Raw genomic sequence first — 23,968 nt, forward strand, 5'->3', positions numbered from 1 at the left:
TCCAAATGAATGATTTGGCGAAAGAAAGGTATTCCAAATGTTGTATATCATAATAATAATCTACTTAACAATGATTCTACCAATTAAAACGTTGTCATAATGAAAATTTGCCGAATGTTGGTTGTCAAGTACAATTCGGCAAAGAAACTTCGGCAAAAAGGCAACACCAAAAATGTAATTTTTGACAAAAATTTATTTTGTTACAGATACATCGTTCATGTACGTGACATCAGTATTATGCATGGTGAAGATATATCAATCTCGCCATCCGGATATCAACGCGAGGGCACACGCCACTTTTGGTGTGCTAGCTCTTATTATATTTGTGGGTAAGTTCTCATAATAAAATAAAATATTAGTAATAAAATTCAAAATTCAAAAATTTATTCTGCAAGTAGGCCTCAAGGGCTCTTTTACAAGTCAATACAACATTTATAGTAACATCATATAGTGACATGAAAAATACATAACAACATTTATAAATACAACAGCCAATACCTGGGTAAACATTACATTATAATAATCTTAAAATAAATAATTACTACAATACATAATTAAATAATTATAGGGACATTTATTATACAAATTGACTAAGTCCCACGGTAAGCCAAGAAGGCTTGTGGTGTGGGTACTCAGACAACGATATATATAATATACAAATATTTAAACACATAGAAAATATTCATGACTCAGGAATTAGTATATTAGTATCTGTGCTCATCACACAAATAAATGCCCTTACCGGGATTCGAACCCGGGACCATCGGCTTCATAGGCAGGGTACCCACTAGGCCAGAGCGATAGTTGGCTAGGCCAAAAAAGTAGTTGTTAATTTTATTATACATGTTTTATTTACTTTAGAAAAGAAATAGTTGTGCTACAAATTGTATTTCCTTATTTGTTAGCTGGAATAGATGTAGGTTAGGCACTGTGCGGTTTAAGAGGAATTTCCTCCCGCGGACGCTCCGGCTGTGGAATGAGCTCCCTGCCGGAGGAGTGTACAGGTTTTTAAAGGGTCGCCAACGCGCATGTGACACCTCTGGAGTTGCAGGCGTCCATAGGCTACGGTGACTGCTTACCATCAGGCGGGCCGTATGCTTGTTTGCCACCGACGTGGTATTAAAAAAAAAGGTTAGGGTGATTCAAACTACTACTGAAAAAATAAATAAAAAAAATGATCAACTTTCATTAGAAAATACTCTAGATTATATCACATATTTTTAAATTGATATTTAGGGGTCGCTACCGACATTTGCAAATTTATGAAATTGAACAAAGGCGATAATTAAATTATAGTAAATGACGCTTTTTATTATGTAGCAGTCACATAATAGTACCTTACGATACAAGTGTGAAAACTAAGAGTGGCGAATTACCTTTTTGCACGTGTATTGTACAACGTTTTACAATACAATACGTATATAATTATCGATATACGCACGTATAGTGCTAGTTACCGCACTTGGACGTACTATATGTACTGTACATACATACATATAATCACGCCTATTTCCCGAAGGGGTAGGCAGAGACCACGGATTTCCACTTGCTACGATCCTGACATACCTCTTTCGCTTCCTTCACTTTCATGACATTCCTCATACACGCTCGTCGGTTTAGGGTGCTCTTGACCTGGCCTTTCTTCAGGATTTTCTCGATTTGATCAGTGAAAGTCCGCCGAGGTCTATATGTACTGTAAATTACTATAATAGCTAAATATTGTCATAGAACGTACTAATGCAAACCATATCCCACATCGCATTAAGAACGTAATTGTAGATTTTTTGTTAAAGTTGGCAGGCCGTACTTGGTGGTACCGACCCCTAAACGTTAATCAAAAATTCTCAAATGAATTACAAAATATTATTTTAGTAGGTAGGATATGATGAGTAAAAAAAAACTTTGATAAAGATGTAGCTTTCGCTACGCTGCCACGAAGTGCTGGAATAATTTTCGACCACCAATCCGACAGAGCAGTACTAATGGTTCCTTTAAATCAAGGCCGAAAGAAAGATATAATAAAAACCTTCCGTCCTCTTTTTCCAAATTCCGTCATTGTTATTTATTACCTATTTTTACTAGCTTTTATTTAACTTTACGTGTATGTATCTTTGTTGTTTGTACTTTAGTTATGTGTACACCGTGTTTTTTTTATTTCGGTTAATCAATCAATCAATCAATCAATCAATCATTTATTTATTTCTTTGAATGCGGTACAATAGTATGATATAATGAAACAATTTTAGTTCAGCACATCCTGCCTGAATAGGCATAGAAATAATAAGTATTGCGTAAAACTGCATGCAGGTAATAATAAAATAAAATTAAGATTAACAATGTAAATACATAAATCATAGCGTTGTAAATAACAAAATATCATTCCATAAAAGTACCTATACATATGATTAATAACTGAGGTAGTCAAATAATTAGTTAGGTCAAATAATAGCTAAACTAACATTATTAAGGAGCCTCTAGGAAGTATTTTATTGAGTAAAAACATTTATCGATTAAATAGATAGTCAACTGCATCTTAAATCGATGAACTGGGAGGTTTCTGATATGTATCGGTATTTTGTTAAATATTCTTGGCGCCATTCCAAAGAAACTATTTCGCATTAATGCCGTTTTCATAGGCTGAATGTACAACTGTCCCTCATATTGAGAGCGAATTGGTAGCTTACGTCTCTCTGATGCATATGTAAACAAATCTGGATTACGTTTTATGAATAGAGCTACCTCTAGTATATATAATGAAGGCAGTGTTAGAAGTTTTAATAATTTGAATAAGGGAATACAACTATCTCTTACATACACACCGCAGATAGCTCTTATGCATCTCTTTTGGGCTATAAAAGCGGCTTCGCGATTTACAGAGTTGCCCCAAAAAATAATGCCATATCTGATTTTTGATACTACTAGTCCATGGTATGCTACTAGAACTGTATCTCGATTGGCTATTTTTGACAATGTATTAAGAGCGTAAGCCGATTTGCTCAGGTATTTACATAACTCATTTATGTGATTTTTCCAAGTTAACTGATAATCTATTGATAATCCAAGAAATTTGGTAACAGCTACATTCTCTATTGGTGTACCTTCGTAGTTAACATTAATATCGTATTTTATTGATGTCCGCTGATAAAAATGCATTACATTTGTCTTATTCAAATTAGTTATTAAATTATTATTACTAAGCCAAGTTATTATACTATTCAATTCTGTATTTATGTCACGTTCATATTGTCTTAAATCATTAGTATTGTTACATTGTATAACGGATGTACTATCATCCGCAAATAAAACAATTGGATAATTGACATTCTTTGGTAAATCATTAATATAGACTAAAAACAATAACGGACCAAGTACACTTCCCTGAGGAACCCCATGTTGTATAGAGTGTTCATCAGATGTATACTTACATTGGTGCTTGGTTGCATTGCATATTCTGGATATCTCAGTATAGTGTGTCCTATCTTTTAAATAAGATGATATAAGATTCAATGCGTTGCCTCTTATACCATACATACTAAGTTTGTGCAAGAGTAGATCATGGCACACATAATCGAAAGCCTTAGACATGTCGGTATAAATCGCACAAATCGGGTTTCTTCTATCAATATTCTCCATTACCACTTTAAGCATGTCATGTATTGCCAAGTTAATAGAAACATTTTTTCTAAAGCCTTTCTGCTCGTAACATAGTATGTTAAAATTTGTTAAGTAGGAGTACAGACGTTGATAAATAATTTTCTCAAAGATTTTTGAAAATATAGGGATGAGAGCAATTGGCCGATAGTTGTTTAAAATTTCCTTGTCTCCTTTTTTATGTAACGGCTTTATAACTGTTTTTTTCAAACCATCGGGATATATTCCTGTAGATATGGTGAGATTGATTATATGGCACAAATGTTTGTCTATTATATTACCGGCAGATTTAATAACAAGCGTGGATATATCATCATAGCCCACGCTATTTGTATTTTTGAGGGAACGTATTGTTGATTTTATTTCTTGTGGCGTGGCGGGCGCTAGAAAAATGGAATGTGAGGTACTTCGTATTTTATTTATTAATAATTTCAAGTTAAAGTTAGTTAATTTCAAGGGTGCATTCTTGACCTTAAATTAAGCAACTTTCTCAAAGACACCGGTATTCCAATTAACTCCATTTCGGAGATAATCAATAATTTATTTTTATCTTATAAGGCCCTCACGAGCGTATACACTTGTCTTAGGGCCTTTTTACACATTGATTTGTGTTTAGTACCAGTGTATTCATTTGCTATTAAACGTAAATACTATCTCGGACGATTAATGTTCTAAATGACATTGATATGTCATAGTTTTCAATTGTTTGGTTGAATTAAATGTAATGCCCGTGTTACAACAACGCTATATGCAACGTTTAATTATTTTTTATTAGAATAAATTTATTATATTTTATGTGAAATTTAACTATACCATTTACTTTCCTTAAACGTACTTAGCCATACCCCGGAGTGAACGGAATTCAATAAAAACACGGTGTATATTTATGTAGGAATGGAACGTAAGAGCATAGCGTGAAACGGAACGTAAGGGAGAGACAAGGATGCCAGGAGGTGCGAGAGGGACGGGGAGAACGATTTGAATGGTGAGCCAGCGAACGTGTGTTAAATTTTGTTTATATTCATTAAAATTTGTTTCTGCGGTTGAAATGAAAAAGCATCAAGTGCTATTTTGGTTTTTATTCAGAGGCCTATCAAAATCCCACATTTATTTAGTATACAATTTATTTACGTCGTCCATAACGTGTCGTACAGTCAACCAATTTGAATCCTAGGCCACTATAGAACCTTGTCGCTTTAACTACTCTATACATGACATGCATCACTCAATAAGCACTGTCGTAGAAGTCATTATGACATGGTTCTATAGTGGCCTAGGAATCAAATTGGTTGACCGTATACTGTGCTGCCCGCAAACCCCACTGGCTCCACATACAACCAGCGCCGTTGACCACGCTAGTCGTGACGCCAGCTAAGCTGCCGGTCGCCTTCACCGCGGCCCCGAAACCTGGCCCCGCTCAAACGGTATCACCAGGTTAGGGGTCGTGGGTTGGATAACCATCGGTAGCGAAGAGCTGGCCCACACCAGCCACACACACCGTCCCCCAAACGACGGCCAATTGACCTCCCCACCGGTCGGTGGGGAGCGACCCGCGACAGCCGCCGCAGCCGAAAGGCGGTAGCGGCCCCTCATACCCCCCTGACGGGGGGTATCGACAGACATCCAGTCCGCTAGTCGTGCCAGCTGCATTGCTGGGTGGAGACCATTTCGGCTTCACATCTCTGTTTCTACTGTTCTTTGCCCTGTATTTACTAGATGTGTTATTTGTTTGAATGTGTTGTCTGAATAAATGATTTATATTCTATTCTATTATGGGAGTCCGGGCAGGAGGAGTATTTGTGAAACAGTGTGATAGCCGGTTAGATGTAGATGTAGTGTAGGGACGCCCGGCCGGAAGCAGGCGGGCTGTCGATCGCGTATTGCGTTCATTCAGCCCAATTCTCTGAAGTTGGAGCTGCAGGTTACTGTCCCGGCGGCATTCCCATACCAATCTCCTCAAATCTTCTTGTTTTCCTGCAGAACAGAAGGACATCTTTAAGTTCGTTTTCTATTAGTGAGTCTCTACCGAATGTATTATATCGCAGTGCCGCGTACATGATACATTCTGCTAGTAGATGGAAGCTAGTTTCCTCCTTACCACAGTGTGGACAGGAGGCTTCCGGATAGCCGGTTGAATAATGAACATTTATTGTATTTAACTGCCGCCTTGTATACTATCTCCGATATTGCTAAAACAGAAAGATAGGTATCCTAGAATATAGATATCTATTCTACCCTTCGACTAAGATCTCGTTTGTAGCGATCGCAATAGCATGTCTTCTGTGTAATCTTCTAACACGTAAGACGGGTAGATCAAAATGCAGCAATTTAGGATTACCTTGCCGCGGAAACTCACCACTACGCATGTGAGAGTAGCACGCCTTGTCTTATGTCTCGCTCCAACCGCTGCATAAATTAGAGCGCGGCGCTCGCGCGAGCTTCAGTTGACCTTATGCCGCCGATGCAAACGCATGTCCCGTACTATTCTATTCTAAGACAATTCTCAACGTTCTGACTAAACTCACGTCTGTTTTTCCCCAGGTCTGGTGGGTGTACTAAACGCGAACGTGTACTTCTGGGTGGCGTTCACCATCCTCCACCTCACCACGTGCCTCATCATGACCTTCCAGATCTACTATCTCGGCAGGTTCCGATTAGGTAAGTCATCTTCATACACTTCATAACCTCTGCTTTGCCTAATGGTTGACTGGTAGAGAATGCCTCATGGCATTAAGTCCGCCTTTTGTACTATAAGGTTTTCTATTGTGCAATAAAGCTTAAATAAATAAATAACCCTTTTTGGGCATCCTCAATTTAAAGCAGCACAATCATCTTCCACGCATTTTGCCACGGCTAATGGGAGCCTGGGGTCCGCTTGGCAACTAATCCCAAGAATTGGCGTAGGTACTAGTTTTTAGGAACGCGACTGCCATCTGAGCTTCCAACCCAGAAGGTAAACTAGGCCTTATTGGGATTAGTCCGGTTTTAATGTCACTAGTTAGAACAAATTATTAATATAATATGTTTCAAAGTATGTAATATAATAATTGGCTATTTGACTGTTTTTTGTAAATAATGTCAAACGATCTTGATTTTCCTGAGGATCAAATGTCTATATAGGACTCATGGCATTTAAGCAACACAAAGGTCAGAAATGAGAGTTAAAGTCTGACGCTCGCACTCGACGATTGAAACGCCTCTAACAAAATGATAACATGATGTGACGTCACATCATATATAAGTCTGTCCTAAATGTATGGAAGATCAAGGAAATTGCCATTTTGACCCTGAAATATTGCGTGCGCAGCGCAAACTAATAGTCGAAAGTAGATAGATGCGCACATATTTATGTAGTAATAGTGTGTAATGACTTCATAAAACGCAATCGTTTTTTGTATGGAAATGGTACCACCTTAACTTAATTGTAATCTAGTGTTATTTACGAGTAGCTGTAACTTGACGTAATTTAATTTCATTGTAGTCTAATATTTACTTATTCGTATAATTTATATTAATTTATTTATTAAGTTGACATTGTATGGGTACTATCTTGTGAGCGTTTTGGGGTCAACTGTAAGCCTGCAAGAGTTTGTTATAAATAAAATAAGTTTTTGGCAAAAATTTCATTTTTGGTACAAGCTTTTATCGCTGACCGTACGTTTCTTTCCACGGGCAACTAATACTCATCGAGCAAATTCTAGAAACACAATTAGGTTGCGTTGTTTTATCACAGAGTTCCTATGTCCACTTGTTGTCTCCATCATCAGATCAGCTCGATGGTACCATAATATTGCATTGTCACCCGACTTACATATGTATGCAAATTTTCAGCTCAATCGGAAACCGGGAAGTGGATCAAATTTAACTTGCAAGATTTGATTACAAACAGACAACGGTCAGGTGAAAGTAAATAAAAGCTTGTAATAAAACAAAATTTGAAGTAGAATGTTCTACCTTACCCTATATTCTACCTTAAAAATATATATACATAAGTGGTTGCAGTTGTTATAATTCTATTGCTTTTGTTTTTCTTAAGTAAAATGCTAAAATGCTATATCATCGAAAGATAATATATGTAACATGTTATACTCGTATTGTAAGCAAAAACATCCTGTGGAAGAGCGATGTTCTCTTAACACAAGTATCTTAACTCTTACAAAGAGGCACCAGCACAGCTACTGTAAATCTAATCATAGTTACTGAATAATTTGCGACGACCGGTATGGCCTAGTGGGTAGTGACCCTGCCTACAAAGCTGATGGTCCCGGGTTCAAATCCTGGTAAGGGCATTTATTCGTGTGATGAACATGGATATTTGTTCCTGAGTCATGGGTGTTTTCTATGTATTTAAGTATTTATAAATATTTATATATTATATATATCGTTGTCTAAGTACCCTCAACACAAGCCTTATTGAGCTTACTGTGGGACTTAGTCAATTTGTGTAATAATGTCGTATAATTAATTAATTTATTTAATTTTTTTTTATTATAATTGAATGTTGCCTATACAGAGAGCGGGGTTATATACCGCGCGGCGCGGGAGCTGGTGTCGCGGCCGCTCGCCGCCATCACGCCGACGTACGTGGGCCGCTGCGTGCTGCTGGTGATAGCCAACGTGGCCAACTGGGCTATCGCCGCTTACGGGTACGTCATTTTCCTCCATTTTAAAAGCTTTTATTTAACTTGCAATGTATGTATTTTTTATTTTATTTTATTTTTATTTTATAAGACACACCAACAGTACATAAACAAAGCTAGCAAAGTAACAAGTATAGTGGCCACGTATAATATCTATGTACCAATAACAGGTGTGCAACAACACTCAAACAGTTCGAGGCTTTTTACACTACATTATTAACTACAACTATATGATGTACATGTATGTATGTATGTATGTATGTATGTATGTATGTATGTATGTATGTATGTATGTATGGATGTATGTATGTATGTATGTATGTATGTATGTATGTAGGTATGTATGGATGTATGTATGTATGTATGTATGTTTGTTCGGCTGGAATCTTGCGACTCAATTTTGAAGCAGATATCTTCAGCCGATTGAGCTGAAATTTTGTATACACGTTTAGTTTGGATGACAATGCATGATAAATTATGTGACGTCAGTCGCGACAAGCTTTTATGGACATATAAATTGTGTATAATGAGGTTATAAGTTGATGATTAAAATTTTAAAGGAAAATTTTATTTTCTTCTTTTTAGAGCATTTAAATAAAAGCTTTTATTAAAAACTTTTTTTTACTTTTATTTTATTTAGGGTAGGGTGCGCGAGAGACACTTCCAAAGTGGTAAAATGTGTGTCCGCTGTAACTTCTAAAATAAGAGAATGATAAACCCAAAAAAATATATATGATGTACATTACCATGTAGCATGTACAAATTGGTTTGAACGAGATCTAGTAAGTAGTTTTTAGGGTTCCGTAGCCAAATGGCAAAATAACGGAACCCTTATGTCGTCATGTCCGTCTGTCCGATTATATCACAGCCACTTTTTTCCGAAACTACAAGAGCTATACTGTTCAAACTTGGTAAGTAGATGTATTCTATGAACCGCATTAAGATTTTCACACAAAAATTGAAAAAAAAAAAACAATAAATTTTGGGTTTCCCCATACTTAGACATGAAACTCAAAAAATCTTTTTTCATCAAACCCATACGTGTGGGGTATCTATGGATAGGTCTTCAAAAATGATATTGAGGTTTCTAATATCATTTTTTTCTAAACTGAATAGTTTGCGCGAGAGACACTTCCAAAGCGGTAAAATGTGTGCCCCCCCCCCCTGTAACTTCTAAAATAAGAGAATGATAAACCTAAAAAATATATATGATATACATTACCATGCAAACTTCCACCGAAAATTGATTTGAACGAGATCTAGTAAGTAGTTTTTTTTTAATACGTCATAAATGGTACGGAACCCTTCATGGGCAAGTCCGACTCGCACTTGGCCGCTTTTAGGATTCCGTACCAAAAAGGTACAAAAGGAATCCTTATGGTGCGACTCTGTCCGTCCTCACGCTACTCTCCTTTCTTAACCCTTATACAACTGTTGCATAAAATACTATTACAGTACATATGGTGCTACTTTATAGCATTAGTGCGAAAATTTGCATATTACGTTACTGTGTCGAACATTTAAAGGGCCATAATGTACTGTAAAACGTTGTACGATACATGTGCGAATAGGTAATTCGCAACTCGTGTCGATTTAAAACACTCCCTTCGGTCGTGTATTAATTTATCGCCACTCGTTTCGAATTTCCTATTTTTCGCACTTGTATCGTAATGTACTATTGTGTGGTTATCGGAACCTGCGGCGACTAATTAAATTATTATTGTCCACAGAGTAGCGCAGCACAGCCGAGACTTCGCATCACACCTGCTCCTGGTGCTGATGAGTAACCTCTTCCTGTACACGCTGTTCTACATCGTCATCAAGCTGTTACATAGGGAGTCCATACGGTGGTACAGGTATGTATATTTTTTCATCACACTTGCTCGAAAAACTTATTTCATGCAGGTGTACTGAAGAACTAAGGATTATACTGTTCCCGCAGGAGTTATGGATTGTGAAAAATGCTATAACTCCCTAGGGAGTTATTGTTTTTTTTTATTGTGTCTTTAATTCATACCAACCAAGTAGGTATAAGTGAGTTTTACTTTTAAAACACTGACTTTTATAATTTGTTTTTATTGTTTATGTAAAGAAATATTTAATTTGATTAATTTAGATTTAGAGGAGTTACATGCGCGTTGCTGACCCTAACACTCCGCACTCTCGTTGAGCTCTGGCAACCTTACTCACCGGCATGAACAGAATACGTTGAGTAGGGTCTAGTGTTATTTGGCTGCGGTTTCCTGTAAGGTACTTCCCCAGTCGGCCTCTACTAGATCTGGCATAGACATCCGCTGTGCTATGCATTCACAATGCCCATACCTCTCTTTTGAACGAAGTTTAAGGACGTACCCGGGTCCAAAGAGTGTTAGGGGCGGTAACGCGCATGTAACTCTAAAGTTGCGATCTATCAAATGACACCAATTTCACCGAAATCGGTTAATGGACTGATGAGGAATTACTAAATAAACACTGCAAATAGGGGTCATTTTAGCTCCGAATGCGTCTTTTCTGCCGCAGAATCAGCGCCATGTATGTCAATGGCACATGCAGTTCCGAGTAATAAAAATTAATAAATAAACAAATAATAAATAATTCAGCCTATATACGTCCCACTGCTGGGCACAGGCCTCCTCTCATGTGCGAGAGGGCTCGGGCTATAGTCCCCACGCTAGCCCCATGCGGATTGGGGACTTCACATACAGCTATGAATTTCTTCGCAGATGTATGCAGGTTTCCTCACGATGTTTTCCTTCACCGAAAAGCTAGTGGTAAATATCAAATGATATTTCGTACATAAGTTCCGAAAAACTCATTGGTACGAGCCAGGATTTAAACCCGCGAAAAACTCATTGGTACGAGCCAGAATTTGACACCGCGACCTCCGGATATAAAAATTAAATTAAATTAAATTAAATATCTTTTTATTTTCATTTGTAATGGCTACTTTCCTCTGTACACTGATATCAAAACTGTATATTTAAATAGTATAGTTACAGAGATATAAGCTGCCGCGCCATAACACTTTTCGTTACATCTGGTTTTTGATCGGAGCCCTTCTACAGGTTTTTTAGGGTCCCCGGCAAGCTTGTCTCCATACAAACGTAGTTACGCTCTCATTTTTAAACGACTCGCTAGATTGCTCTGAAACTCTGTACTTACAATAGGATAAGGTATATCTAGTACTGTAATAGGGTTGTTTTCAATTTTTTGAAACTCTTGTATTACGTTCTATATTAACTAAAAGTTGCCCTAAAATTCAACTTTTATACTAAAAACGGCTTTAAATATGTTAAATTAACAAAATATATTTTGACAGATGCTTTCGCGCCCAAAACGCTCTTTGAAAATTGTGTGACGTCACAGTTTACGGTTTGACACATAACTACATACACACGTAGAAGATACGAACTGTCAACTGACATTTGTCATTTGTTGTTTATCGCGTTACTGTCAACAGTGTCAATCCGAGAGTTGTGACGTCATCAGAATCTTCAATGACGTTTCGAGTTTGGTCACGTGACGTGTGCCAAAAGATATTTTAAATTCAATATTTACAAAAATATGGTCAGTATACAGGTCCCCTAACAGTAGTTTAACATGTTCTTATAATCCAAAAGAATTTATTGGGATACAATTCTGCCCTAAGATTTGTAGATGGAAACAACCCTATTAGTTTATGTAGCTTCAGATACCATAATTAAAAACATACAGCGAATTTAAATTTTTCATATAAAACTAGTTATTGCTCTATTTCGTTTGATTTATAAGCTGGAGCTTTATAGGGACCGTGCGCGTTGGAGGGTCTGCCATCTTGTGGCCAGAGTCGGAACAATAAACATGTACATGTACACGTCACGTGCTTTCAAAAGTCAAAATATTCTTTATTCAAATAGGCCTAGCAACAAGCACTTTTAAATCGTCAAATTTTACAAATATCATCTTAATCTAAATATCAGAGCAATTTATTGATGCAGTTATTATTGTTCTAAAAAAACATTGAACTATTATAGATATGGTAAACTTAATAATAAGAATTTCACAAAAAGATCGTCAAACATCAAAATTGTATAAAAATACTAGTCTAGAACCTTTCTAGAATAAAATCTAAATGTCAAAAAATACGGTGTATATATATACATTGAATTATCAATTTCATCATTAATAACATAACAATAAATAATTCATTCTTTACAATCACACTTAATCCCACGGTGTTTCATCATTCATGTAGTCTTGTGTGCTATAATAGGCTTTAGAGATAAGCTTACGTTTTACATAATTTTTAAATTTACTAACAGACAATTCAGTTATAATATTAGGAAGTTTATTGTAAAATCTTACACAATTACCCATGAATGATTTCTTAATTTTATGGAGCCTAGTGAAGGGCACTGCGAGCTTATGCTTATTTCTAGTATTAATATTATGTATTTCACAGTTTTTCTTAAAACTGGCAATGTTTTTATGTACATACAGAATATTCTCATAAATATATTGACAGTGCACTGTCATTATGTTAATGTCCTTAAACTTATCTCTAAGTGTGTCTCTATGGTACATTTTATATATTGCACGAATAGCCCTCTTCTGCAGAACAAAAATGGTATTTATCTCTGAAGCACTACCCCATAGTAAAATACCATATGACATAATGCATGCAATAATATTTCTTGTGTGTGTATAGTAGGTTCTGCCATCCTGTGGGCTACATCGGAACAGTAAACATCACATTTACGCCTCGCGCCAAAAATCTGTCGGCTCCTGTGCTGCCTCCTACAGTTCATGCACGCTCCCTATAAACTAATTACAGGCATAGACATACCTTATATCATTGTACTCGTATGTGCAAAGTTTCATTACAATCCAACAGTTTAGTTCACAAAACTCCGTTTGTACGGGAAGGTGAAATATGGCCGAACTTGCTGGGGTCTCCCTTACGTTTCACGTCAAAAAAGTGTGTTTGTCTGTCACAGCTGGGTGTTCATAGTGCTGACATACACCACCTGGTTCAGCTCCAGTTACTTCTATCTGGACCAGATCACCAATTGGGCGGTACGTAATAGAATTACCATGTAACACCTCTGGAGTTGCAGGCGTCCATAGGCTACGGTGACTGCTTACCATCAGGCGGGCCGTATGCTTGCTTGCCACCGTCGTGGTATAAAAAAAAAAGAACCCGCTTAACCCTTTTCCAGGCATAGTACAGTCAGCATCAAAAGTAGCGGATGAAATAACGCGCCAAAAGTATCTGATATTCCGGATAACTTTTCCAAATATATATAAATTGTTAAAATTCACGCTCAAAAGTATATCTTTTACAGTCTTAGTTATTCTATATTAAAGACATCACTTTTTGGTAAGCTGTTACAGAATGATGCTGACTGTACGATTTATCGACCACATACGCGCCATTAGAATTTCAACTTTAGCATTCCGATTTAAGGTTCAAATTAGATTACACTTTCAGGAAATGTGACTTGTCTTCAAATTAATCATCAAACCTGGATTAATTGGAATATATTTGAATTTTTTGGTAAAACCTTGTAGATTAGTGCGGCCTGTAAAAGGGTTAATACGACTTTCCAAACATCAACTTATTTTCAATTATTTATTCACGATTAAGGGGAAAGGCGACGGCCGCTTCTGCATACTAACGTAGTCCCCATTTTCCTCCCTGGATATTGACATTAAGAAAAATGTTTTCCCATAATTTGATTGTAAAAATTAGTTGCGAAAAACTGATTTCATACAATTCTTTTAATAACTCATCTCCTGAGGATGCCTCGTAGAGAAACGAAACGTGTCGAGTTTTGTACTTTTGGTGGTGAGATGTTATATTTATTTGCGTATTTATTTATTGCATCTGGAACACTTACTGACATGACATAAATTTATTTAATTCCGCTATCTAAAGGTTGTCTGGAAGAGATCGCTTTTTAGCGATAAGGCCGCCTGTTGTTTCCCTCTTCTTTATGTGTTGTATTATTTGTATTGTTTCTGTATTGAGGTGTGCAATAAAGAGTATTTGTATTGTATTGTATTTTTGCGGTGGGAGAATAAAACATTAATTGCATGTAAAAATACGCAAGCAAGTGTAACGGGTTAGCACTGATTGACTAGCATGTTATTTTTTCGCGGATTAGCAAAGTAATATATTTCGTAAACTGAAATAAATGTCATATACTAAGAAAAAGTGACCAAGGCCTCCAGTGCCCCAGGCTGGAATCGATCCAGCGTCCTCTGCTATCGCGGCAGGTGCCTCAGCCACTCGGCCACCGACAAAAACAACATAAAATATTTTCTGAAAAATAATTTAATTTGTTCTAATACTTCTAATAGTAATATGTTTTACAGTACATATGGTGCTATTTTACCGCACTAGTGCGCAAAGTAGCATATTACGTTACTGTGTCAAACATTTAAAGGGCCATATGTACTGTAAAACGTTGTACGATACATGTGCGAATAGGCAATTCGCAACTCGTGTCGATTTAAAACACTCCCTTCGGTCATGTTTTAATTTATCGCCACTCGTTTCGAATTTCCTATTTTTCGCACTTGTATCGTAATGTACTATTACAGTACATATGGTGCTACTTTACCGCACTAGTGCGAAAATTAGCATATTACGTTACTATGTCGAACATTTAAAGGGCCATATGTACTGTAAAACGTTGTACGATACATGTGCGAATAGGTAATTCGCAACTCGTGTCGATTTAAAACACTCCCTTCGGTCGTTTTAATTTATCGCCACTCGTTTCGAATTTCCTATTTTTCGCACTTGTATCGTAATGTCTCCTCCTTCTTCCTCGCGTTATCCCGGCATTTTGCCACGGCTCATAGGAGCCTGGGGTCCGCTTGACAACTAATCCCAAGATTAGGCGTAGGCACTAGTTTTTACGAAAGCGACTGCCATCTGACCTTCCAACCCAGAGGGTAAACTAGGCCTTGTTGGGACTAGTCCGGTTTCCTCACGATGTTTTCCTTCACCGAAAAGCGAATGTATCGTATCGTAATGTACTATTACAGTACATATGGTGCTACTTTATAGCACTAGTGCGAAAATTAGCATATTACGTTACTGTGTCGAACATTTAAAGGGCCATATGTACTGTAAACGTTGTACGATACATGTGCGAATAGGTAATTCGCAACTCGTGTCGATTTAAAACACTCCCTTCGGTCGTTTTAATTTATCGCCACTCGTTTCGAATTTCCTATTTTTCGCACTTGTATCGTAATGTCTCCTCCTTCTTCCTCGCGTTATCCCGGCATTTTGCCACGGCTCATAGTAGCCTGGGGTCCGCTTGACAACTAATCCCAAGATTAGGCGTAGGCATTAGTTTTTACGAAAGCGACTGCTCGATCTGACCTTCCAACCCAGAGGGTAAACTAGGCCTTGTTGGGACTAGTCCGGTTTCCTCGCGATGTTTTCCTTCACCGAAAAGCGACTGTATCGTATCGTAATGTACTATTGTGTTTTAATTAGAATGGATTTTCTTATATTTTTTGCAGTTAACCCCAGCCCAGTCGCGGCAGAGCAACCGTCCGTGCTCGCTGCTGCAGCTGTACGACGCTCACGACATCTGGCACTTCATGTCTTCAATCGCCATGTTCTTCTCCTTCAACATGTACCTGACCATAGACGACAACCTCTTCGACACGCCGAGGAGCGAGATCATGGTGTTCTAGGTATTATGATTGCGACTAACGATTAATTTATGGAGTGTGGAATTAAGAGTGGCATCTCTTATGGTAGAACTGTTGCAAAAGTGTCCAGCTGTCAGCTATAAATAATAGTTCCAAATCTCTCCAGAGTAGCGCTAGAGTAGCTAAGAACATAGGCGTCATTGACGGAGTGAATTGCGCTGTCTATGATTTGATTTTTTTGTTCAAGTACTCTAGGTATTGTAGCGCCATCTATTTAAAGTTTTTTGATGTTTTTTTTTGGTACATGGAGATTTCGTTCCTTATCTCCACCTTCGGTAGATTAATTAATAGTCTCGATGACTGATTAACCCTTTACCAGGCTGACAGTTCAAAAATGACCAAAATGAAATGCCAGTGGATGTCATTTTCCAGATCTAGAGCAGAGCCCAACTGGGGAAGTACCTCCACCTTACAGAAAACAGCAGCCAAATAACACTAGACCCTACTCATAGTGTTGTGTTCCTGCCGGTGAGTAAGGTTGCCAGAGCTCAACGAGGGGGGGCGGGTTTAGGGTCGGCAACGCGCATGTAACTCCTCTGGAGTTGCAGGCGTACATAGGCTACGGAGACTGCTTACCATCAGGCGGGCCGTATGCTTGTTTGCCACCGACGTAGTATTAAAAAAAAAATGACAATCGAATGTCAGTCTTACTCATCGAAAATAGAACACATCTGTGAAGAGCCGCATGTGGGAAATATATATCTCTTAGCCTGGTAAAGTGTTAAGAGCCCGGTAACGATTTTAGAGCAAAAATGTAAAATTGATAGATTTTGTCGTTGAAATTGTACTTTTGTTACGTAATATCTATATAACAAGTATTGGTTTCTATTAGCACGTCTTCTCATCTTGCCTTTTTTAATTTCGCTGTATTTTTTGTTACTATGGTATCTGAAGAATTACAGGCATAGATATACCTTATCCTATTGTGAGTACAAAGTTTCAGAGCACTCTAGCTAGTCGTGTTAAAATGAGAGCGTAACTACGTTTGTATGGAGAACCGAGCTTGCTGCGGACTCTTAATAAAAGGAATGATTGATCGATTGATTTAAGGTGCTTGATCAAATGTATTAATTTATAATAATGTACAGTTAAAAGCCGAAGGAGCTAAGCGGGTAAGGTCAGCATTATTTGCCCTTACTCTATTACCAATAAAGTTTTCAGTACCCCTAGTGTAAATTTAGTCGATAGCGAAACGTGACGTACGCGTTTGCGTTAAGTCTCATTTTGTATGGGTTTTTGAACAGCGCGCCAAGCGGGACGTTTTGGAAGGTCAAAAATCTCATACAAAATGACACTTAACGCAAACGCGTACGTCACGTTTCGCTGTCGAAAATATTTACACTAGGGGTACAGATCATTTTTAAGAGCTCACCTGTTTGTCCTCTGTGACTTTAGGTATTTAAGCAAACAAACAATTTGTACATTTTCGGGTAGTTATAACATTTATTGGTTAACCGACCAAATACATACCGCCTGGATCTGTCACTGACCAACCTGACTTTAACCTACATTATTTGATCATGTAATGCTTTCATCTACCCTCAACTTGCTTAAGGAGTCATTTGAGGGTAGATTTTGTTTACTTTTATTGAAATACCTACAGATACAGAGTTATAGCTACTTCATTTTGATTGTTATGTTCATAAAATGACAATTATATAGTGATTGATAGCAAAGACAATTTGAAATAGAGGTGGATTGTCAAAAAAAATTTTGTAGTCACAGTAAATTTACTGCCATCTTTCGACGCATGATTAAAACTTATAGAACGCCATTTAACTTTGATCCTTATTCTTTCACTGATATGTGTTCAATTAGTTAAATATCAAAAAGTGGCGCCATCTTACCGGGTACTATCTAAAGGTTATGGCGCCATCGCTCGAAACGACACGATGCTATTATATGGCGCCACTTTTTGATTTTTATTAATTTAATTTGATCAAAGTCAAACGGCGTTCTAAAAGTTTTAATCATGTGTCAAAAGATGCCAGTAAATTTACTGTGGCTACAAAGTTTTCTTTGAAAATCCACCTCTATTTCTTTGCTATCACCCCGTTACAGATTTTCACCAAGATACCAAACTGTAAAGATGTAATTGTTACGATTTAATGATCTCAAATTATTTCTTAGTTTCATCATATTGATATGTCATATTCATATATTTTCACTACCAACCTACTTCATATTAACTGTATTTTTTTCCCTTTTTTAAAAATCTGTGGGTATACAGGAAGCCTCAGAAATATGTACACGGACTATGAGCTCAATAAGATCTACACACAAATTTTTAGACGCTTCGAACTATTGTAATCTATTCCATGTTTTCACGTTACCTTATAATTATAATGCCTTATCACACATAAGCCCCAATTTTTTTCGTGATTAAAATGTATTTAAAGTTACTTTACATACATTTAGGTAGATTTTAAATCTATTTTATTATACAATGAAATTATTAGAAGCTTGAACTATATAATATAGAATACTCCTACACTGCCTTATCTGCAGAAATAGCTTAGATTATATTAACACTACACCGTGTAACACGAGGAATTCGAAAGATTTTAACCGAGCATATCTAAGGACAAACAAGAAAAAAATTTTAGTAAATAAATTTACCCAAAAAAAAATTTCGTTTTTTTTTTTTTAATTTTGTGTATGTGTTTGTACATTGTTTTTGGTAAAATTGGCACTTGTAATGAATTTTAAAGGTTTTTTTAATAAATCCTAGGTTTGAATGAATGAATGAAAGTTTATTCACAAGAACATATGGTACATTAGATATCATTAACATTGTTGACCCTTGATATGCTCGGCCCTAGGGCATGTGAAAATTATTTGTACTGACACAGTTTATGCATGTCAAAGTAAAATACGTTACATAAATTTCGTGTTTCCTAAAATATTATCAAATACAAACATTAAATTATTAAATACAGACGTCAAGTTTTAAGTCTCAGTCAGTTAGTCATTCAAATGCAAAGTATTACTTGTCACTTTTTGACATCTATCAATAACGATGTTTAGACTACGCCCCATAATGGCATCATCCCCATCAAAAAGGCGTTTTGCACTAAGTCACAATAAGATGTTTTTTTTTTTTAATTTGTATTAGCTCTGAAACTAGGCGAATTATAGAAAAGTTTATAGGACATTTTAGTCTTACAGAGCCCGGTAAATATTTTAGAGCAAAAATGGAAAATTTATAGATTTAGTCGTTGAAATTGTACACCTTTTATTACGTAATATCTAAATAATAAGTATTGGTTTCTATTAGCACGTCTTCTCATCTTGCCTTTTATTAATGAGGTCGCAAGCGTGCGTCCCCGGTAATATGTGACGAGAAGGGACAGTTTTTAAAAATTCATCAAAAAATTATGGTGGTAAATTATAAAAATGATGTATAAGAACAGTTTCAGCAAATGATGTAGATTGTTTAAGTATCCAAATTACGTTGAAATTAAGTCGATTTTCAGAGAAATTGTCACTTGTTTTGAAGTAATTTCTGGAAAAAATTGATTTCGTTTAACTTTCATTTACACTACTTCAAGTTTATAATAACAAAAATGTAGTATATTAAAGTTGAAGTACAGGATATGTGTAATACAAAATTACCATTTTTAGCAGTCCAAACTTTACGAAATTTACAAATAAGAGCTTTAAAATCAGTGCTTTACGCGCGTTTTCCTAAACGTCCATCAGACAAAAAATCATTACTAATTAAGTGAGTCGGTTTAAATAATAATGATTTATTAAAATGAAAGATAACAAGACGTCCTAATAGAAACCAGTACTTGTTATTTCTAATAGTTAACAAAAAGTGTACAATGTCATCGACTAAATCTATCAATTTGACATTATTGCGACTAAAATCGATAACGGCCTCTTAAATGTGGTCAGGAATACTATTATAATATTTCGGGTTCCAAGTGTTACACCGTGTATAGCAACCGATTGAACGCTTAAAGACGTCTCAACACGTACTTCAGGCTCGGACTGGACGCAATGACGTCCATAGACGTCAAGAATTGACGGACAAATTTAAATAAGTCAAGAAAAAGGTTCAAGGTTGTAAAAAATATTTTCCATGTCAATATCCAGAAAGGAAAATGGGGACTACGTTTGTATAGAGATGTGGCCGCCCCTTTCCTCTCGCGAGCTATTGTGTTGAGATATTTGTCGTTCAAAGGGTTGCATTTTGCGTTACGTTTTTGTATTATTTTTGTATAGATTTTTAAAATGATTTATTTACCACATAAGTAACGAGTGAATGCATAGCTAGTCTGTCAAATAAATATGATTTTATAATAAAATAAATGAATTTCATTTTATGTTGCCACGTACCATTTTTTTCCTGTTGTTCACGTAGTATGTAAGGGCTTGTGCACAAATCACGCGAGGTTCGATAGGGGGGAGAGGGGGTCACGAAAAAATCACCATAGATCACGTTGGGGGAGGGGAGGGTAAAAGGAGACCTCACGTGTATTTTTCTATAGTGAATGAAACTTAAAAAAAATATTTGCTACATACTTATTCTCGGTTTCGTTCTAGATAAATCTTCACTTGGCACTACAAAATAGCAAAAATAAACAAGATTTCCTCTATACAAAACGATTTATCTTAAAATTAGGTCGAATGAAATATTAAATAAAAATACACGTGAGGTTATGTGAGGGAAGGGGGATTAGCCAAGAACCTCACCAAATATCACCAAGGGGGGGTCAAAAAAGTAGCCGAAACAACCTCGCGTGATTTGTGCACAAGCCCTAACCACAGATCTAGAATGACGCTTGCACTGCACTTAAAAAAAAATGTTTACTGCCACAACTACAAAATATTGCATTAAAGGAAATGAAATATCTACACTTCATTACACACAAAACATGCAAAAAAAACTAACAGTAAACTACATCTATGCAATTATAAGCATGTGATTTTGTGGTATAAGCAAATTAAAGCTTATTGAACTGTGCAAGGGAAACCATCACATATAATGAACATGAGTGCGTTAGAGGCAAACTACAAATGAAATCACGTGACCGCCTTTAACCTTGAATGTTCCAAAACGTAAGGTTAGCGGATTCAAAAATATGGGATAATAACTATAGGAGGCAGCACAGGAGCCGTCAGATTTTTGGCGCGAGGCGTAAATGTGATGTTTATTGTTCCAATGTAGCCCACAAGATGGCAGAACCTACTATGCACAAGAAAACACGTGACGTGCAAATTTACATGTTTATTGTTCCGATTCAGGCCACAAGATGGCAGACCCTCCAACGCGCACGGTCCCTCGACAACGCCCTCTTGTGACATAATAAGGTACTGTTTAGTTCCTAATAGTTCTTTAATGACAATTCTACTCATTCATAGATGGCGCTAGTAGTAAATCAAAGAGCATCGCAAAATTTGTTAATTAGTCTACAGCAAAATGAAGTTGAAAATTATTTGAAAATGAACGCTGGTTCGCCTTTTCTACACTCTATACTAAGAACTATGGAAGGTGGAGGTAAGGAATGGAATCTCCATGTACCAAAAAGTGTCATCAAAAAACCTTAAATAGGTGGCGCTACAATACCTAGAATACTTGAAAAAACAAAAACAAATAATAGACAGCGCATTTCCCTCCGTCAATAACGCCTAGGTTCTTAGCTATCTACAATCCCAGTACATTTATGGTGTCGACCTCTGGGGTAATGCTGCAGAGTGAGAAAGAGCGTTCAGGCTACAAAGACGAGCGATCCGAGTCGTCGCGGGCGTTCAATGGGATAGTGATGCAAGAAAATTGTTCCAGGAGTACAAGATTCTGACACTACCAAGTCTGTATATCCTGGAAATTGCAAAATACGTACGAACGCACTTAGACCAATTCTCGACATACGGGGACGTTCACAATCGCAACACAAGGCAGCGACATAAATTGCGACCACCCCTGACTAGACTGGCAAAATCAAAAAACTTCTGCACTCAATTGACCCTAAAGTGTATAATGCGATACCGGATGATAAAGAAAGTCTAATAGTAGTAGAAAGTTTGAAGACAAACTAAAGCTTAAGTTGATTACGGATGCACTATACTCTGTAAATGATTTCTTTCGGCCATCTGAGACCACCTGATTACTTGCCCAAGATCAATGTAAATACGAAGTATAATAGCTATTAAGTAGTGTAAGATTGATATTTATTACACTATTTATTTAGTTATTTTAGACTTCAAAACAAAATAATTATAATTAATTGCATGTGATAGAAATAAGTTACACTTAAAAAAAAAATTAAAAAAAAAATAATAATTTAGCCTATATTCGTCCCACTTCTGGGCACAGGCCTCCTCTCATGCGCGAGGGGGCTTGGGCTATAGTCCCCACGCTAGCCCAATACGGTTTGGGGACTTCACATACACCTTTGAATTTCTTCATTAAAAAAAATTATTATAGCTCGTAACCGCAGTGGTTAAACGCTTGTAATTATATGGTTGTCACATTCGCGTTATCATGTTGCTACTTGAGCATGTCTCTTACAGTAGATAGGCTAGATAGCATCGCTTTCTTCATTAATATAATGTGATATTATTATTTAATTCCTCAATTCGAAGCCCCAATTAGCAATAAGTATCATCTGCGCATTAATTAAATCAAGAAAAAGCGTGAACACATCATAAACATTAAACGTAATAAATTAATAACATCCCCCTAAATTCGGAACGCGACTTATGGAGGTGACAGTTGACAGCTAGCACGTGGCGCCATCTATTGTTCAATCCGCGACGCTGTGATGCCGCAACACAAAACCTAAAGAATTTTCAACTTTATCGTTTAACGTTTAAGGTTTAAATTTGTGTGGATGTATTTGGATGATATGGCGTTTTGAAATTGTGAATCGTGATTAGGCATGGCGATTTGATTTTGTCATAATTGTATTATCCTTTTTATTTATAGCAGAATGTTTTGATCTGGTTTTATTTAACTGTATTCAAATGCGTTACGGTTCTGGATTTTTATTCGTGGATAATTTTTGATTTAGATTGATATTTGGTATTGGATTAGCACAGGAGTAAACCCAACAAAATATATCCTGTTCGTCTCGCGATACGCTACTATACACCATTATTCTTTTTATAGATACTAGATAACTAGGTACAGTCGCCATCAGATATATCTTATCTGCCACCAAACATGTTCCCGTGACTCGCCATAATTGCTTCTTATCGCTTGATTTCATTTACCTATGTCCACTAAACACTAAACACACGCGTGAATTACTAAATCGTCGCCAATTTGTGGTATTTAGGCTAGGAAACGATATTGAAACACGGAGCTCACGTTAACAGTTTAATCTATAATTACAGACTGCCTGAGGGTAGGGGTATAAATCCCAACTACCGACGACATATGCCATAATCGGAGCGGCCAACGTTCTCACAAATATCTGTACACGCCTCTATTGTCGAGAGTGCGTGTTGAGATATTTTTAGCACCTCGGCCGTTCCGATATAACTGATAGTGACTGTCCCTGTACCTACCTAGTAAGAAAATTTAGCTAAGTCCCTAATACGAGCTACTAGAGTCTGGCTAGCTAAATATTGTTGACAGATATTTCCTTGTTGCATCACCAATTGTCTATGATTACAAAAAAAGGTAAAAGTCTGTTGTCAATTTAAAAATAAATTGTTCGCGGTTTATAAAGGGTTTATTTTAAATAATATTTATAATGACTATACTGAGTGACGTCCGCATACTATTGCTTATGAGGCTGTCAATAGTATTAGTAGGCTGTAATTCAATACCCAATGTCCTTGAAATTGATGTTACTTAAACAGTTTTTTAAGAAAGACTATTTGTTTTAGTCAAGTAAGAAAAATATATGTTCATATTAATTATATTTCAAAGACCGTGGTTGTACTCGATACACGATTGAACGAAATCGGCTCGATAGAAAATAATTGCAAAGATAGGTCTTAAAATC

The 23,968-nt window shown here is 36.7% G+C and overlaps 1 protein-coding gene across 4 annotated transcripts in view; it reads left to right on the forward strand.

The window, feature by feature from the left end:
* The window catches only part of LOC133532862 (SID1 transmembrane family member 1-like), a 59,542-nt gene extending 39,218 nt beyond the window's left edge, over positions 1 to 20,324 (forward strand). For 3 of the 4 annotated variants that reach the window (XM_061871716.1, XM_061871715.1, XM_061871718.1), the window contains 6 exons: positions 207 to 329; positions 6,193 to 6,309; positions 8,165 to 8,297; positions 10,022 to 10,147; positions 13,268 to 13,346; positions 15,813 to 20,324. In XM_061871716.1, the coding sequence (XP_061727700.1) occupies positions 207 to 329; positions 6,193 to 6,309; positions 8,165 to 8,297; positions 10,022 to 10,147; positions 13,268 to 13,346; positions 15,813 to 15,989 (755 nt within the window). In that variant the 3' untranslated portion in view covers positions 15,990 to 20,324. The remainder of the gene's footprint in view (positions 1 to 206; positions 330 to 6,192; positions 6,310 to 8,164; positions 8,298 to 10,021; positions 10,148 to 13,267; positions 13,347 to 15,812) is intronic. The other variant, XM_061871717.1, reaches the window with a different exon arrangement.
* Positions 20,325 to 23,968: the final 3,644 nt, after the last annotated feature.

The sequence above is a fragment of the Cydia pomonella genome, chromosome 28 (genome assembly GCF_033807575.1).
Source record: "Cydia pomonella isolate Wapato2018A chromosome 28, ilCydPomo1, whole genome shotgun sequence".
NCBI classification, from domain to species: Eukaryota; Metazoa; Arthropoda; class Insecta; order Lepidoptera; family Tortricidae; genus Cydia; species Cydia pomonella.